The 18,723-nt window shown below is 46.6% G+C and overlaps 1 protein-coding gene across 2 annotated transcripts in view; it reads right to left on the reverse strand.

Annotated features, from left to right (window-relative positions):
- Positions 1 to 7,523: 7,523 nt before the first annotated feature.
- The window catches only part of OTOA (otoancorin), a 79,717-nt gene continuing 68,517 nt past the window's right edge, over positions 7,524 to 18,723 (reverse strand). The window contains exons 25-29 of one of the 2 annotated variants that reach the window (XM_086375334.1): positions 14,580 to 14,722; positions 14,209 to 14,345; positions 13,601 to 13,698; positions 10,211 to 10,406; positions 7,524 to 8,102 (exon numbers count right to left, since the gene is read on the reverse strand). In XM_086375334.1, the coding sequence (XP_086231460.1) occupies positions 8,032 to 8,102; positions 10,211 to 10,406; positions 13,601 to 13,698; positions 14,209 to 14,345; positions 14,580 to 14,722 (645 nt within the window). In that variant the 3' untranslated portion in view covers positions 7,524 to 8,031. Of the gene's footprint in view, positions 8,103 to 10,210; positions 10,407 to 13,600; positions 13,699 to 14,208; positions 14,346 to 14,579; positions 14,723 to 18,723 lie in introns of those variants that run through there. The other variant, XR_015154639.1, reaches the window with a different exon arrangement.

Here is an 18,723-nt window from a genome sequence, read left to right on the forward strand (position 1 = left end):
AAATCATACGAGATGCAGCTGGATGCCAGTTAGAAAATCAGACTTGCTAAGAGCAGGCTGCATGGGAGAACTAAAAGCCCCTCTTCTGTACCCAGAATTCGTGCCGTGCTTGATGCTAAATCAGGAGGAAGAAAAGCAGGAGGTGGTACTGGCTGCCTTCGGGGGACAGGAGGCACTACCCCATTGGACAAGCAGATCTAGACTGGTATTTGGAGTCAGCCGGATATGACTCAGCCACCTGAGGCCAAATTCCCAACAAGGAAGGTCCCTGGAGGGTGAGAGGAGCAAATCTCCCACCTCAGATGAGTGTCACCTCCAGAACAAGACCAGGGCTCAAGGCAAAAACCTTGAACATTAAATCATTACTTTGTCATCTATGTAAAGAATAGTTTTCAAAAACAGGGCCCCTATAAACCCAACAGACATTCAGGTGCATCTGAGCCTAATTCAGAGTAAAACAAAGCTGTTAGGGGCCCTGTGAAGCCAAGATACCCATAAACAATTTGTTATAGAGGAAATGACACCTTGTGATCTGCTATACCCATAATAAAAAAACAATTTGCAGACATTTGGAAATCAAGAAAAAGAAAGAACAGAGAAGCTATTCAAACCAATTGGAAGCATCAAAAAATCCAACCCAATTTTGTTCTTGTAACTGAATGGTCCAAAGACAGATGTGCAGGTATGGTTTGATCCAGGCTCCAGAAAATTCTACCAGAACCTGGGTTTTCTTACGTCATCACTCTTTTTTAAAAAAAGTTTTTGTTTGTTGTTTCTCACATCCTCTCTCAACTCTATTCTTATTCCATTTCTCAATTCCATTCCTTCATACAACCTCTCTTCTCACAATTTCAAGATGGCTGAACAGCTTGAGTCCAGAACAAAAGAACATCCCCCTTGCTTTCTCCCTCTCCTTCTCCCTCACTCTTCTAAGAGTTGAATAAAAATCCCAGACCTGGCTCTCACTGGCCCATCCCTCAATCAATTACTGTGATCTGGGGAATGGGATATGCTGATTGGTTTCAGTGCATCAGAGCCCAGCACTGGAAGTGAAGGCAGTATTGATCCCACCTAATCCATGTGAGTGAAAGTCCTAAAGGAATGTTCTCAAAGGAAATTCATAGTATCGTGGAAAAGGAGGAAATGAGGCTAAGTGAAAGTCGCTCAGTCGGGTCTCACTCTTTGCAACCCCATGGACTATATAGGCCATGGAATTCTCCAGGCCAGGATACTGGAGTGGGTAGTCTTTCCCTTCTCCAGGGGATCTTCCCAGCCCAGGGATCAAACCCAGTTCTCCCACATTGCAGCAGGATTCTTTACCAGCTGAGCCACCAAGGAAGCCCAAATGATGCTCAGTCACTGTCAATGACAAATGCAGAAAATAAACACACACACCAGGCCTCCCTCCTGCCAAGAAGCAAAAGAGGTAGAATGGCGGGGGGAGGGCGGTAGGGGGTGTTCATGCTCAAGGATATGTTTCCAGGCTAAGCTTAAATTCCAGAGCTGGTCTATTTCAACCAGAGCTGACCACTCGGCTTTCAGCTCCTCAGACACCTCAGTCACTTTGCCTCCCCTGCCTTCATTTCCCCTTATTCTGTGTCTTGGTATTCCATTGCTACAGAAGAAATTGACAGAAACGGAGTGGCTTAAATGACACACATTTATTATCTCACAGTTCTATAGGTCAAAAGGTGCAGCTGAATTCTCTGCTCAGAATCTCACTGGGCTGAAATCATGGTGCAGCTGGGGCTGGGGTCTTGTCTGGGGCTGAGGTCCTCCTCCAGAATGGCTGGTTTTCGCAGACTTCATTCCTTCTGGTCGTACGACCGAGGTCTCTGTTTTCCTGCTGGTCATCAGCCAGGGCCCTCTCTCACCTTCTTAAGTGCACCCTGGGTCCTTGCCTTGTGGTCTCCCCACATGTTCTCACATTCTGAACAGCTCTGTCATCAGCAAGGGCCTGGTTCCTTTCAAGGGCGCACCTGATCAAATCAGTTCCACCCAGTTGACCTCCCTTTTGAGGAACTCAAAGTTAGTCGATCAGCATCCCAGTCATGGGAGTGACATCTCCCCACACGCACAGGTTCTGCCTGCACTTATGGGGAGGAGGTTACATGGGGCATGCACTCCAGGGAGTTTGGGGCCAGCTTAGCATTCTGCCTGCCATGGTTTGGTAACTGAACTCTCCTGGAATCAGCCCTCTGCTGTTTGGTCACTGTGATCTGGGGTAGGGTTTGGGGTCACCTCCTGACCTAGCCTTGGCCAGTTGGTGTACTTCACCATCTCGGCCACAGGGGTCAGCTCAGCGATGTCACCTGCCTCAGGTAGGTTTGATTAAAGTAAATCCAGGGACTTCCACTGGCGTGACCAGGAAAGACCAAAGTCTCTCTCTCTCAATAATGCTAACATGTTAGGCTATGAGTCTAAATGCTGATGGTGGCCACTGTGAAAGGGGAGCCTGCCTAGGAAAGAAGCCAGGCTTAAAGGCAGAGTCAGAAGATAGCAAGAGGGAAGCCCACTCCCGGGGATGTTGTCACAGCTCCTGGATCCAGCCAGGCCTGAATCCAGAACGTTTTCCAGCTCTCAGAAGGCATATAAGTCAAGAGGGTCCTGATACATCACCTACAGTGATGCAGAGAGACTCCTGCGGCTGACCGCTCACCTGGCTGTGTGGGGAGAAGGAGATGTGCTCTCAGGGGTCATCAGCATGGGGCGGGAGGGAAGGGTCAGGTCTCTCCCCACACCAAGGACACAGCAAGAGGCTTGGAAACAAAATCCTGAGTTAAATCTTCTAAGATTAAGATAATGCTCACCAAACTGAACTGATGCAAAGACTCCTTTACAAGGAAGCAACAGGATGAGAACTACAGGGAGTGGACAATATGTAAAGGAGGCAAGACAGAACCCACAGGAGTTCTGGAGCCACAACCACTTTTTCTGAGTTCCCCTTGTGTCACGGCAAAAGGGCAAAGATCCCACGGGGTTCAACCTCCTTCCACTTTCCGTTCATTCAGAATCAGGAGACTAAGCCCAGTGATGCCCCCGAGGCCTTGCCTGATCTGGCCCGTCATCTCTCCAGCCTCATCTCCTGCCTCTCCCCACCCACCATGCCACCTGCTGGTCCTCAGACACCCGGAGCTTCAGTCCTGCCTCTGGGACTTCACACTTGCTCCTCTTTGCTACCCAGACTGGATACAGACAGAGATGATGACATCAATGTAGATATGGATGCCAATGTGAATATAGATGGAAATACAGGTATAAGTTTAGGTATACGCATGCCGCCCCATACCGCCTTCCAGTCTCTGCTCAATCACTATCTTTTCCATGATCACTTGATTTTTACCTAAAGCTTGTTCTCTGCCCTCACCCCCACCACCACCAGACTGACTTCTTTCCATTGTATTGATCACTATCTGATCACTGTCTGCATGTGTCTATTATGTGCCTCTTCTAGCTCCCAGCACAATGTGGCCTGCATGAGGACAGGGCTGTGTGTGTTCTGCCTCCATCATGACTAGCACAGGGGCTGGCAAAAAGTGAATTCTCAATATGCTTTTTTGTTAAATGAGTAGATTCTTATCACATCTCCTCAGCTCCCTTGGAGCTGAAGTTTACCAACACTTGCCTGACCAGAGGTCCTACTGAGTTCAGTCTGATGTGAGGGGGAAAGTACTTTCACCTACATATTCAACAAATATGCAGTGAACACCAACCATGACCCAGCCCATTGGGGACTGCTGAGCAGGAAGAATGCATCATTGAACAAGACGGTCAGGGTTTCTGCCCACGGGAACTTACATTCCAGTGGGGCTACATGCTTGTCATGTTCATTCCTCCAATTCCAAATCCTTCCTGGTGTGAGAGGTCCTGAAGCTGACTGGACACTAGTGGAAAACCACCAGCCTGCCCATCAGTCTCAGGATCCCTGACCCAAGATATCAGAGAGTGGGGTCTCAGTGGGCCTGACATGGCAAGGAACAGAAGACGACGGATGCAGCAGGCCCCCAAGGGAGATAGCTCAAAGTCAGACTTGTGGACCTCAGCCACTTCAGTGGGGCTTCCAGCTTCCAGTGTGAGTGGAGATGACACACACCTGGAGGAGAGCCCGATGGCTTCTCCAGCTGGGATGCTCTCCCCTGAGGATGGGCCGGTGCACCTATTCCATGCGCTATTACCTGACCTGAAAATCCATCCCTCTGGGAAACTCCAGCTAACAGAGCCTTGATGGTATCAGGGGGTAGAGCTAAGCTGCAGAGCTGGAGGCAATGATGTTGGATCGGTGAGTGCTCCAGGTGAAATAGTTCGATGAGCCATTAGATATGAAGGCTGCCATGGCAGAGCAGATGGAACAACCATGTTATGGGCAGAAGCTCTGACCCCAGAGGAGCAGTTACCTGATTTCTACGGCCCCTGGTCTTGGAAACGGGAAGTAAGCGGCAATTAGGGGCCATGGTGTTGTATCAAGAAGCACAGCATTTGACAAAGAGCTTCCCTAATGGGCACAATCTCCAGGGCAAATGATGGGAATGTGATGAAAGGGTCAGAGTGCACCACCTTCCTATCCCCAGCACGTGACCAGCCCGTGCCAGGGAGGCATGTGGAAGTCATGGAGTACAAGTCAGCTTTGGCTACAGCAACCATCAACCCTAAATCTCAATGGCTTCCCTTAACAAATACATACTTCTCACGTATGAGTATTCAGGTTGGCTGTGGCTCTCCTGGGCTTGGCTGAGCTCAGCTGGGTCCTGCTGGTCTCAACTTAGCTCCTAGCTGTGCACTGGGCTCAGGTCTGCTCCACGTCTCCTCACCCACAGGTCTCCTCACACACAGAAGCAATTACCAAGAGGTCAAATCACACAAGCGTGTGTAAGACTTCTGCTGGAGGGGTGGTGTCCTGTCTGCTCAACGGCCAAAGCCAAAGTTAGCAGGTGGAGAAGCAGACTCTACCCACTGAGGTGCACATGGAAGCCACATGGCAAGAGCCTGGCTGTTGCATCCTAATAAAGGGAGTGAGCAGAAGAGTTGGGAACCACCGTCTAGCTGCCCCCAACACAGGAGTGTTCCAGAGGGTCTCGGAGACTAGAAGGAACTTCTCAGGGCCAGAGTTCTCCTGGGAAAGGACAGCCCCTTCCCCCACATTTCATCGGCAGGCATTTTGTTGGGCTCGTAAAAGGTCAGGATGAAGGCGAAGGCAAATAAGATCTTCACCTGCCAGCGAGTTGCCAACATTTCAAGGATCAGACAAGCTATGTCCCTTTCTGAAGTAATCAGTTTCTGGGGCAGGAAAGGCAGAGAAATGGACAACGACCCTCCTGCAGTGGTTGAGAATCCCAGGACTTGCTAGACGTCCTGGGTGGATTTGTAGCAAGGACACTCACTTCAAGAAGATTTCAAGATTTGCACTTTGAAGACATGCCACTTAGACACTGTGTGGGCTGGAGTTCTGCCAGGCCTCCCTGTTCATTACATATATGCTTTATAGGGAGGCAATATAGATGTGTTTAAAGGAGGCAAGGATGAATGAAGAACTTTTAAGGACAAAGAAAATACCTAATATTTAATATTAAGTTGTTTACTGCCTCTTCCATGACAGCGTTTCTTCAGTAAAGCCAGGTAAACACACACTCACACATGTTCACACACGCACCAACTCACAGCCACCTTTCATTGGCAGTGGAGCCCATCCCAGCCGCGGTGGCTGAACCCCTGGGTACCAGGACTAGAGCGAATAGCTTAAATCTAAGTCCCATTGGATGACAGACTGAAGGTGCAGAAAGACTCCCAGCCCCCATCAAGCTTGATGGTAGGGGATCTGTAAAAGGATCTAGCTGAGCAACGTTGAAAAATTTGAATAACCGTATGGCAAGGCTCTGACCGATCAGAGCCATAACCAGCACACCGTGACCCGCACGCCAGGGACCGTGATCTCTGCAAACAGCTGGGGGGAGTTGCAGAAGGTGGAGGCTGGGAACCCAACAGCATCGCTGACGTTGAAAAGGTGAACAGGGAGCTGTACCTGCGGTGTGACTGCTGCTTTTCTGCGTGCAGAAGGCTGCACACTTCAACCCGAGACCCCGGGGGTCCTGCAGGGCATAAGCTGGATTTGTCTTCCTGCCTGAGGCAATCACTAATTATATGAGCTGTGAGGCAAGCTGGCCTCCCACCAGAGGAGAAGGGGAAGGGATCTACAGAACCTCTCTCTGATCTAACTCATTAGAGAAGTTCAAGAATATCCATCCAGGAGGCAGCAGAGGGCGAGACGAAAAGTCAGAATCCAAATCCTCGCTATCTGAGAGGCCTTAGACAAGAGTTCCTTCATCTTTCTCGGGTTCAGTCACCTCATCTGGAAAATGGGAACCAACAGCATCCACCTAGCGGGATCATGATGATGATGACGTGAACTAATGACACAGGTAAAGACCTCAGAGCAGCGCCTGATGCAGACTGGACCTGCAGAACGGGAGCCGTTACTGTCATCCACAATGGGAGGAACAACCCAGAAACTAACCCAAAAACAAATGATCAGAAGCGAAAGTGAGACGCAAAGCTACTTGGCGTTGGCAGCATGAAGTCTGACTCATAGGAAGTTGTGGTTGCCCAGGATAATTCAAGGCTGGAAGAAAGTGGGACTACTGAGCAAGGTCCAAGGCCTCTCTGATGGGAATCTGGGCAGACACATTCTCAGCCAGCATCCCGCTCGAAGCAGCCGGTCCCGCCCAGCTAACCTGGGGCTGGAGTTTGTAATGAGATAAATGATCTGGGCTCCAGAAGCAGTACTAGCAACCACTTCCCCACCAGGATGAAAGAAAATCAGATCAGACCCCAAGTAATACCCACAGGGCCACACCCTCCACACCCCAGTCTTTTAATTTTCTGTAATAACCACACAAGACTTCTGAAGACCCGCCAGCCTCCACAATATCTACCTGTATTAATAACCAGTACAGCACAGGTCCTGACCGATCAGAGCCATAGCGAGCACACTGACTCACACACCAGTGACCATGATCTCTGCAAACAGCTGGGGGAGTTGCAGACGGTAGAGGCTGGGAACTCCCCCTCCCCCCCAAAAAAATTGCCACCTTAAGCTATGTCAAGAGAAACAACTTTGATGGCTGAATTTGAGAAGGCATAACATCCAGGAAGTAGCAAAGCACCCCTTCCTAAGCTCTGCCTTCCTGAGCATCTTGCAAATTTCCAAAAGGACTGGGCCACTGGGTACATTTGCTTTGCTCCACCATAATAGCAGGAGTGACTGACTTACACAGTGTATTTTTCTTTTATTTCAACCCATCCCCAAAGCCCAGAGCACTTAAAACCTGGAAGAGCCACCACCTCCACCAAGAAAGGTATATTTTTGAAAGTTTAACAGCCATTCATTCAGCTGACTCCCAAGGAAGTGGAAGGTATCTGGAAAATGTATTTTTAAATTGATTTAATGTTGAGCCATGTTAAATGTTTTAATTTCCAAGCAATGCAATGCCCACCAAAAACATCAATTAGTCCCAACAATCAGGCAGGAATATCGGCGTCTATTACGGGATTCATTTATTTCAGCTCTGCTAAATATCTAAGAAGGAGAAATCCAATATGGCCTATATCTCCGAGGAAGGGAAATTAAAACCAGAAGAGAAGCCAGAGCAGGCCTTGGTGAAACCGGGGGCCTTGGCCTGCACCCATCGCTGGCTGGCATCTCCTTCTAGAGGGAGGATGTTAACTTGTACTAATGTCTTCATGGTGTTGACAGGAAATGGTCTCCCCTCCCCAGCGTCCCTGTCTCCAAGCTGGAAAACTAGGGAGACTGAGATGAGGTCTCCCTGCTGAGGATGCAAGCCAGTTTAAGAAGGTGTAAGACCATATTTTAATAATTATTCTTCCTTCAGTGCCTCTTCAGTTCCAAAGTCCCAGGGTCTCCTTGCCCTCGTTGAGACTCTGAGTCGGGGTGGGGGACTCCCACCCTCTGCAGCATCCTCGGGGTCTGCAAGCGCCTTGGCCAGCTGCCTGGGCCCCAGGGCGATGCGCAAACACCACTCACCACACGAGCTTGGGCATCAGGACCAGGAGAAGGTAGCCCAGCCCAAGACCCCTGGAGACCCAGGCTCCTACAAGGAAACAAGACAAGAGTTGACAGGAGGTCTCAGCAGCCCACAGAGGGTGGGCACATCGCACCCTGCACCTCCCCCCTCTCTAGGTCTTGGCTTGCTCAACCCTAAACAAGAATAATGATCCCAAATAGCAAAGGGTGGGAGGGCAAAGTATATGAGACTGCGTGAATTAGCAAGTACCAGAACTGACTCATAGGAGTCATCTGGGGAGATGGCCAAAAATGCAAATTTGGGGATCTTCCCCTGAAAATTCTGATTCAGCAAGTCAGGTACCAGGCCAGGGGATCTGGATTTTAAGTATCACACCCAGGTGGTTCAGATAACAAAGCAAGATTAGGAAACAAGATTAAGTGCCTGGCCCCCAGGAACGTTTCACCGGGCTGCCAGGACCAGCTCAGGCCAGTGGGGTGAATGGAAGGAAAGAGGATCTAGGCTTCTCCTGCATCAGAATTTCCAGATGCACCGACCCTCTGACCCCCCCAGTCTCACTTGGAAGAGTTTACCCTGCAGATATACTTGAACAGATGCAAAGTATATAAAGTCATTTGCTGCAGCATTGATTGTAGCAGTGTAAAAATAGAAACAACTGAATTATCGTCTATAGAGATCTAGTTAAAGACAGTTACAGCATAGCCAGGAAACCAAGAACTGCACGGCTCCTAGATATGGACATGGAACTGTCTCTAAGGTAAATTTTCAGGTGAAAAATGCAAGTCACAGAACAAAGTATATAATAAGCTTTTGTAAAACTGCAGGAATAATCTATGGATATGCATGGCATATCTCTGGACAGATACACAACTGGTAACACTGGTTGCTCTGAGGAGGGGAACTGGGTGACTATGGAACAGCGGGTGGAGGGTGGATGTTTCACTTCACAGCTTTTCAGACTTCTCATATTTTAAACCATGTGCATGGTCTACTGTGTGCATTATATAAGACCCAAAACACTGCAGCATTTTCAAATAACTTTTACATGTATGCAGATTATATTTCAATGAAAAAGTTTAAAGATAGTAATAAATCAAAGGGCATGGCTCCCATCTGCAGAAATTGGGCATCCTCCCATCCCCAAGGCGGGAGGAGGAGGAGGGATACCTGGAGATGGTGAGGCCCCAGCTCTCTTTGAACTCTGGGTATTTGCATCTGCTCTTGCCTCTACCTGGGACACTCCCCACGTGGCCGGGGTATCTCTCCAGCTGGGTTTGCAGCTTAGATATCAGTCTTCAGGAGGTTTCCACCGCCGCTTCCCCTCCCCGAAGCCCAGGAAGCTGCCTCTCCCCAGCGATCCCCGTGTCCTGCGATCCCTGGGATCACAGCACCCCTCGTACTGCCTCATGGTCGCCTGGGTGCTGGGGCTTCCGTCACCCCCACCCTGGACTGGGAGCTCCACAAGGACAGAGGACACATCTGGCTTGTTCACAGCTGCCTCCCCAGAGCCGAGCACCATGCTTGGTCCAAAGACGGTGTTCACTAAAGACAGGAGTCATAAAGAAGTGTGAGGGCGAGGGGAGGGAGGGGAGACAGGCAGGGAGAAAAAAAAAAAAGCCGGGAAAGAAAGCCACCGCCACCCCCACCCCCGACTCCTCCGCTCAGCTCATTTCTTCGTCACCACCACTTCCTTCTGCTGCTTTCCTTCCCTGGTCTTAATCAGATTTGAAATCTCCTTGTTTATTAGGAGAGAGCCTCACCTGCCTTACTCACCAGCTCCTAAAGCAGGCTTAGCACATAGTAGGTGCCCAAAATATATCGACTGAATTTATTAATCCTGGACGGTGAGAAGGATGGAGGAGCAAAGGAACCACTGAAAGGGCTTAAGTCCTGAGAATTCTGATTCAGTGGGTTCTGGGTAGGGTCCGTGGGGCTGGTAATTTTTAAGAGCTCCCCCCATCCCAAGACTTGCAAGTGCTCCAGAGTTGACCATTCTTTACATATGCTTGGTACGGACTGTGGGTTTTTCTCTGAATGCAGAATCTTCAAGGACTGTCAGAGACCCCACCCTGAATTTTAGGAGCCTTCTCGCCGTCCCATGTCAGGCGGGGCGGACCGAGAGACGAGGAAGGGGGATTGGGAGTGGGAGGTGGGGCTGGGTCCGTCCCGCTCACCTGGAGGAGAAAGAGAGGAGGGGGTCCGGGCGGGGCTGGCGCTCGGAGGCGCATCCAGCCAGGAGCGAGCCTTGGCGCCATCTATCGCCCGCTGGAGGCTCTGCAGCTGCAACATGCTGAGCTGCCGGCGCTGGGCTGGGGTCACCGCCGCCGCGTTTTCAGGGCCCAGGGAGGCGATCTGCTCGGCCGACAGCTCCTACAGGGGGGAAGGGGACAGCGCCCTCAGAGGCGCCCCTCCGAAACTTTCCCAAATCTCGGGCATCCGCCCCGGGCCCGCACAACTTTGCGGTACCCATGTATCTCTCATCTGTGCTACTCTTCAGGATTTTTCCTTAAAATCAGACCACTCTTTCACTACTAATATAGATGTATTATAAAATGAAAAAAAAAAAAAAAATTAATGGCAATTTCCAAAAACGGAAACAGGATGACTTGCAATAAGTACTCGTTTAAAATATGCCAGAAGAAGCAAAACAACTCTAGCTAGATCTGTTGACCAACAATGTTTGATCCTGGGGCCTCTTTTAAATATATATATATAATATATATATTTTTTTAGCTCCAAAATTGAGATTTCCTCCGTGAAGTAATCAATAGTGAAAGAGAGTTTATAAGGCGACTTAATGGTGTTTAATGCAGTGCAAGTTACCCTGCCTACAATGCTTCAAGTCCCCCACCAGAGGAATACTGATGTGGTGGAGAAAACACACGCTTAAAGGGCAAAGCTTTTAATCTGTGTCCCAGCTCTGCCACACACTAGCTGTGTGAATTGGGCAAGTTTCACAGCCTCTCTGTGCTTTTGGACTAGATGTGGGATCACACAGAGAACTTATATCCTATGTGGATTCTCAACTCATCGCAGGTGAGTCCGGTAAGGGTTCTACAAAGGGTAAGTGCAGTGATCTATTAGTGATGTGTGCCATAGACACACAGCAGTGGGAATTCTGCTCAAGGGCCCTGAACAAGATTCTTTCTGCAATCACTTCTGCCTTAGAGGACTCGGTGATTAGTTCCAGTGGGTGTGAAATGAGATGGGATGTCAGGTGCCTCTAAAGTCATCCTGCTCGTTTTCTAAGGGTCCCAAAGATTCTGAGAAAGGGGTTTCTGCTTTCTCACCCTGACTTTACTCCTTCACATTATTCTTTCTTGTCCAGGTTGGTGCTTCCCTGGAATCATGTCATTCCCCTGCTTAGAACCCTTTCTGCCCCCGTCCAGGATGCAATTCAAGCTCTTTACACAATAAGGCCTTCAAGCTCTGAGTCCTGCCCCCCTCTCCAGCACCCTATCCCTCACTCCTTGCTGGCACACTTCACTCCTGGAGAATGGACAGCCATATGTGTAACCCCCAGGAGGCAATACATCCTTCTGCCTGGAACACTGTCCCTCCCTCTCACCTAGCTAACCTGTCCTGCAAAATTCAGCATCACCTCCTCCCTCTCACCAGACACACACACACAGCAGACATGCACTTCTGGCTTATACCTTACATCTACCATTAACACAGAGTCTGCATTATAAAAATTATGTATTCTTCCAATGTTGCTGCTTGCAACCCCAGGTCTATTAAACTGTTTTTAAAAAATAAATTCAAAGCGGTTCCAACATTTAATTATCAGGAGATGTTACATGAAAACGAGACTTCAGGATTCTAAAAAAAAAAAAAGGACGATCTGGCAGCAATGCTAGGCCCACACAGTCACACTGCATTGCATCCTGTGCCAGAGATGAGAAGCAGCTTTCCCAGCTTTACACTGGCTCTCCAGTTCACCTGAATCCCTACCCAGGCCACTACATTCTTTTGTTACTTTTTCAAGCCCCTGAAGGCACTGCATTATATGCCTTCACCAGTGCCATGCCATGGGAACCTAGTCTGGTACCTACACCCTAGCACCTAGGCTGAAGCCTACCACAATGTAAGTGGCTGCTAGGAATTTTCAGAAAAGGTAAGCTGCAAAGTACATTCCAAACAAGACCAGGAGAGCGTGCTCAGCAACATGCCAACTTCAAGGACCAAGCTGCCTACCCCATGCAGAGCCCCCAGAAAAGAAGCTGAATGGGCTTTAAGGACAGCTACTTGTTTATTTCCCCTAAACAGCTTTCCTGGTAGCTCAGCTGGTAAAGAATCCACCTGCAGTGCAGGAGACACCAATTTGATTACTGGGTCAGGAAGATCTTCTGGAGATGGGATATAGGCTACCCACTCCAGTATTCTTGGGCTTCCCTGGAGGCTGACAGAAAAGAATCCGCCTGCAATGTGAGACCTGGGTTCAATCCCTGGGTTGGGAAGACCCCTTGGAGAAAGGAACGGCTACCCACTCCAGTGTTCTGGCCTGGAGAATTCCATAGACTGTATAGCCCATGGGGTCACAAAGAGTCAGAGAGGACTGAGCGACTCACTTTTCAAACAGCGCTCAAACCTGGTCTGTGCTGGGAACTGTTCTTGGTCCTGAAGTGGTTCAAGATCTGTTCTCTTGTCTTAAAAAGAACCAATGACGTGGCATCATGCAAGCTTGTCTAGCCTGGTGTGCCTTATCCAGTTTTGGTGGACAAAATATGTTTCCAAGTTACCCAAACAAGAACACCAGAGTCACTCTTCATCAGAGCAGACTCCCCCACCAAACCCGCTCCTAAACTTATACATCTGCTTCCCTATCCTCAATAGATCCACTTCAACCCTCTCAATTTTTTCCATAGCTGTTTGTGGCTTTCTTAATACTTTTCTTTAAATCAATTTAAATGTTTCATTTAAATTTATTTTAAAAGAAAATGTTAATGGAAATATCATCCCTCATCTACAATTCTGAAGTCCAAAAACAGTCTGAAACCTGTAAGTTTTTCCCAGAGTTTAAGACAAACTCATTTGCCAGCAAAATCTGACCTGAATTGATATGAAACCATTTATAGTCTCTATTTATTCCAATTAGTGTGCTTTGTCACAGATTTCTTCACAGAAATATTCATGTACTTGCTTACAAGGTGCTTCCCCCAGACACTGCTGAAGGTGTTCGGTTACAATACTGTAGATTCACAGAGTGATCTTTCTAAACTCTGGAAAATTCCAAATTCTGAAATATCCCAAGGGTTTGGGATAAGGGAATATACACCTGTCATACCATCATAAATAGAAAATTAGTGCCAGTGGCTGTGAAGAGAAGGAAACCATAAAAATAGACACAAATAAAAGATAAATTAAAAATTGAAGAAAAAACTTTAAAAACAAAAACAGCTAAAATTATGTTGTGATCCATCCATTGTTGGCACATAGCTCTCCTCTGGCCCCATTAGCAGAAGCAGGTTGTAGGTCCCTAGAATCCAACACCCACCATCTGCTTCCCTGTGTGATTTGAAATGGGGTCAGCTCCCATTCTCCTTGAAGAACTGAGTACTTACTTTGAATATCTCATCAGGAAGGCATTTGATTGCTGATGGCTGGAAATATGGCATCAAATCCTTATCAAGCATTCGGAGCTCTTCCTTAGTTAATCCAGCTGGGGAGAAAAAGGAATCAGAGGGTTTAATTCAAGCCATCAGAACTCCGTTTGTTTTATTAATGGCACTGCGTAATGTACAGATCTGCATGTTCTAGGCAAACATCATTCCTTACAAAAGGCCCTGAAAGTCACACTGGGGAATTAGGTTCCTTAATCAACTAAGGAAGAAAATATGTGGGTCACATTAGCCCTGATTGGTCTCCTACAAGGAAATTTATGCCCAGAAGGAGCTTCACTTTACACAAATTTTAAATTGTGTATAAATCTATTTTGGAGCCAATTAAATAACATTCTAAACCACTTTAGCTACACTGAATTACCAAGAGAGCTTGTTTAAAAAGCAGACTTGCAGATCCCCACCTTCTGCAACTTGAAGTCATGAAATCTAGGTTCTATCATAACCCTATGGATGTTCACTATATGTGGCCAAGGATTTTGTTTGTTTGTTTTTGTCCCCAGATTTAAGGTTGGAAAGGGAGAGAAAGGCATGCTCAAAGTACCTCTTACCTGCAATGGTCCCAAGCTCCTGCAAGACAAAGCTGGACCACTCGGTGGGCTCCCCAAACACAACTTCTGCCTTCCTCTTAAACTCTGCCAAGACCTGGGTACTGCAGAGCAGGGTCCCGATTCTGGCCACCACCACCCTGGTTACAAGGGAGGGATACAGTGTGAGCCCAGGAGACTCTCCAGGCAAAATAGATATGCAAAAGGTAGGTAGGCTCAGCACCAAGAAAGGATCCAGCTAATCTCACTCCCTATTTTATCCCAGAAAGGTTGCAAAGCAGCAGGAAGCAGAGAACACCTTGATGAATAAATTAATGAATGAATGAACCAACAAATCAATCATTTGCCACTCTGTGCACTAGTATTTTGGTTACCTGAATTCCAAGATCTTTATAAGTGAGATTTCAGTGATGTTCATGGCACACAGGGCTGCACCAAGTCCTACCAAATGGAAGCTCTTCAGATCCTGGACCCTATAGCCTGAATCCTCCAGAAACCCTTGTAGAATGGATTTAGCCTATAAAAATGTGGAAGGACAAGAAATGAACCATCCAGAGATGATCAAGACCCCAAGATCCAAGGGGATAATGGAGCCAGCCTCCTGACTGATTGCTCACGCTTCTCCTCTGGACATATTACCCATTCCAAACCACCCTAGCCACTCATCCAGGTTATCCTCCCGATGGTGCCGCTTCTACTGAGTATGTCCCCTGATCTACAAAAGCCATGAAGTTCTTGTATCCTTCAACATCAAAGACATTGGTACCTTGGGTCTGGTCTGCTGGCTTATTCCCCTCATCATTCATGACTTTCAGATAGTTTGGTCATTTAAGTTCTTCTGCATTAGGATCCAAACTTTTCCAGCCTATGTTTTCACAATTTTCTGATAAAACCTTGTAATTTTCTGCCTTTACACCTTAACTCAAGTCAGTGCCTCAATCTGAAATGTCCTTCCTACATTCCCAACTGTTAAAATCCATCCTTTTATTTGGGAGTTCAAGTCAGATGTTACCTTCGTGAAATCTACCCTGAAATACATTTGCCTCTCACTCTTCAGCTCCAGAGGGTAGTACATTAAATGCTCTGGCATTTAAAACCACACAGAAATCTTTCTAATTAGCTTTGATTTTAGGGGTTGATGTGTAGTGTAGAGTCCCCTTAATTTAACATAGTGGCTATTAATTGTTCATGACTTTCCCTGGTAAGCCAGCCCTTCCACACTCTTACTTCATCTGGTCCAACTGGAGCTAACTGCATTCTGAGTTCCAGGAGTGTTCCTGGCCAGTCAGAATGCCTCTTAGCCTGACTATAGTGATTGTTTCCAGATTGGGCATGTGGTCCAGTCAAAACCAACCAGGACTTTGGCTGGAGCAATTAGAAGAGCTGAGCTTTCTTTACTCTGGACTGGACCTTGGCAGACAAACACCTGAATCTTCTAGAACTCACCACATGAAAAGAAACTGCCTCTGAACAAAGCCAACACAGAAGAAAGCAGGGTCAAAAATGGTGAGAGACAGTCCTGACGACAGTGTTGAAGCCCCTGGATCCAGCCGTACTTTAATTCCACTCTTGACATCCTCTGTGATAGGAGGCAATAAACTCCATTCTTTTTAAAAATTTTTATTGGAGTAGAGTTGATTTACAACACTGTGTTAGTTTCAGGTTCACAGCAAAGTGAATCGGTTATACATATATGTATACACACACACACACACACACACACATGCTAAGTCACTTCAGTCGTGTCCGACTCTGTGCGACCCCAGAGATGGCAGCCCACCAGGCTCCCCCGTCCCTGGGATTCTCCAGGCAAGAGTACTGGAGTGGGATGCCATTGCCTTCTCCAATATACACATATATACACACATATATACATCTCTCTACTCTTGTTTAGATTCTTTTCCCATATAGGTCTTTACAGAACACTGAGCAGAGTTCCCTGTGCTACACAGCAAGTCCTTAGTGAAAAGTGAGTATCAGTCGCTCTGTCATGTCAGATTCTTTGTGACCCCATGGACTACAGCCCACCAGGCTCCTCTGTCCATAGGAATCTCCAAGCAAGAATACTGGAATGGGCCATTCCCTTCTTAAGGGGATCTTCCCCACCCAAGGATCGAACACAGGTCTCCTGCATTGCAGACAGATTCTCTACCATCTGAGCCATGAGGGAAGCCCGATAGTAATTCCTTTCAGTTATCAATTTTATATATGGTAGTGTGTATATGTCAACCCCAGTTTCCCAATTTATCCCTCCTCCCCTTTCCGCCTGGTAACCATAGTTTGTTTTCTACATCTGTGACTCTATTTCTGTTTTGTGAATGTGCTTTCATTTACACCATTTTTTTAGATTCCACATATAAGCGATATATTTTTCCTCCTCTGTCTGACTTATTTCACTCAGTATAACAATCTCTAGCACCATCCATGGTGCTGCAAACGGCATTACTTCACTCTTTTTATGGCTGAGTAGTATTCCATTGTATATATGTACCACATCTTCTTTATCCTTTCATCTGTGGATAGACATTTAGGTGGCTTCCTTTTCTTAGTTATTGTAAATAGGGCTGCAATGAACACTGGAGTGTGTGTATCTTTTTGAATTATGGTTTTCTCTGGACATATGCCCAGGAGTGGGATAGCTGCATCATATGGAAATTCATATTTAGTTTTTTAAGGAACCTCCATACTGTTCTCTATAATGCACCAATTTACATTTCCACCAACAGGGTAGGAGAGTCCCCTTTTCTCCACACCCTCTCCAGCATTTATTGTTTGTAGATTTTTTGACCAATGTCAGGTGACACCTCATTGTAGCTTTGATTTGCATTTCTCTAAGAATTAGTGATGCTGAGCATTTTTCCACGTGCTTTTTGGCCTGGTGTATGTCTTCTTTGAAGAACTGTCTATTTAGATCTTCCATTCATTTTTTATTGGGCTAAAAAACTCCATTCTTGCTCAAGTCTCCTTGAGTTGGGTTTTCTGTCACTTGTAACTGGGTGAATCCTGATTAATTTCATCTGCCTATGTTGGACTTGAGGAAGGACCCAAGTCAATCCCCTAAAGATGAGCTGCATAATAGTGTGGATTGTCAGGGATCATGGAGACAGATTATAAAGATTACAAAAAGACCAGAGCTCACAAGGCAAAGGTGGGGAGGGGACATCCAAGGATGAACATCTCCTGAGTGGGAGCGGAAGAGTCACAGTGAATCTTCCCATCTCCCTTTAATGTCAGTCCATCCTATCACACAATATGGATCACTCTAGTGTTAAGAGAAAGTGTTGGCAAACAATGTGAAACATTGCAATGCGATTCCACTTTTTAACGCAGCTGTTGCCTTTCTATCTCTCAGGTCTGTTTAAATGCTACCTGCTCAGAGAAGACTTCCCGGATTCTCCCATCCCAAGTAGCTTCCCTCCCCACTATTTCCATGAGAACCTTGTCCATCTTCTGCTTATCCCTTATCAAAATTTGTTAAATGTTTCCTCTTGATTGCTCAACTTTTTGTCTGTATCACCAAACAGAATCTCCAAAGATGAAGACCCTATCCAGATAGTTCACTACCATATTCCCAGTGCCTGGCACAATGCCTAGCCCACAGTAGGGTACATTCTGAATAATAAGTACTTTTTTAATGAATAAATGGATGAACATCTAAGTGAGTGATTTACAGAAGCCATAGGCAATATATATTCCTTTGAAATGACATCGAATTACTGCTTCTCTAATCCAATCACATGATGGATTGGCTTCAGAGAGATTTCCTACATTTCTGCAAATCAGATTGGTCAATGTCTTTATGAAGTTTCCCTCAATGATTACAAAGCTCACAGGTGCTATAAGGGAACTTCAATTAATACTGTGCTTAGATTTAAATGTCCTTGACTGAATGGAAATGTGCATCCCAAATAATAACAGGTAATATTTACTGAATGCTTACTGTATGCCAACACTCTTTTGACCATTTACACATACTATCTTTTCTAATCCCCACAACCCTAGGAAGTAAATATTAATATTATCTCTATTTCACAGATGCAGAAACTGAGGCACAGAGAGGTTAAGTAACTATGCCAAGGTTATGCCAAGGTAATGCCAAATATGCCAAGATGACTTGAATGACTGGTTCTAGGATTACAGCCCAGGCATTCTGACTTCAAAGCATCTACTCTAAGCCAGTGAAGATGTTTGGGGATGAAGGAGAGGTAGAGATTCAAGTTAGCTTTTGAACTTTTCTTATTAAGTCTTCATAAGCAGGTTTCACTTGTTGACTCATAGCAATCCGTGCTCCCCAACTATCAGGCATGCCCATTTTAAAATGAAAGTGCAAAAATACAATTCAAATAAAATTACTTTGAAGATGCAATATTAAATTGTTTTGTCACTGGAACCTGGAAAATGCAAGCTCAGCCTGCAAGATGATAAGCCAAAATATATTTCCTTGAATGACTAGGCCAGTGTATCTGTAATGATTTCAAGACAATTAATACCAACACTTGCAGGCAATATTAACCGCTG

The sequence above is a fragment of the Bos grunniens genome, chromosome 25 (genome assembly GCF_055505025.1).
Source record: "Bos grunniens cultivar Pamir isolate PY7600 chromosome 25, Bosgru_T2T1.0, whole genome shotgun sequence".
Classification (NCBI taxonomy): Eukaryota; Metazoa; Chordata; class Mammalia; order Artiodactyla; family Bovidae; genus Bos; species Bos grunniens.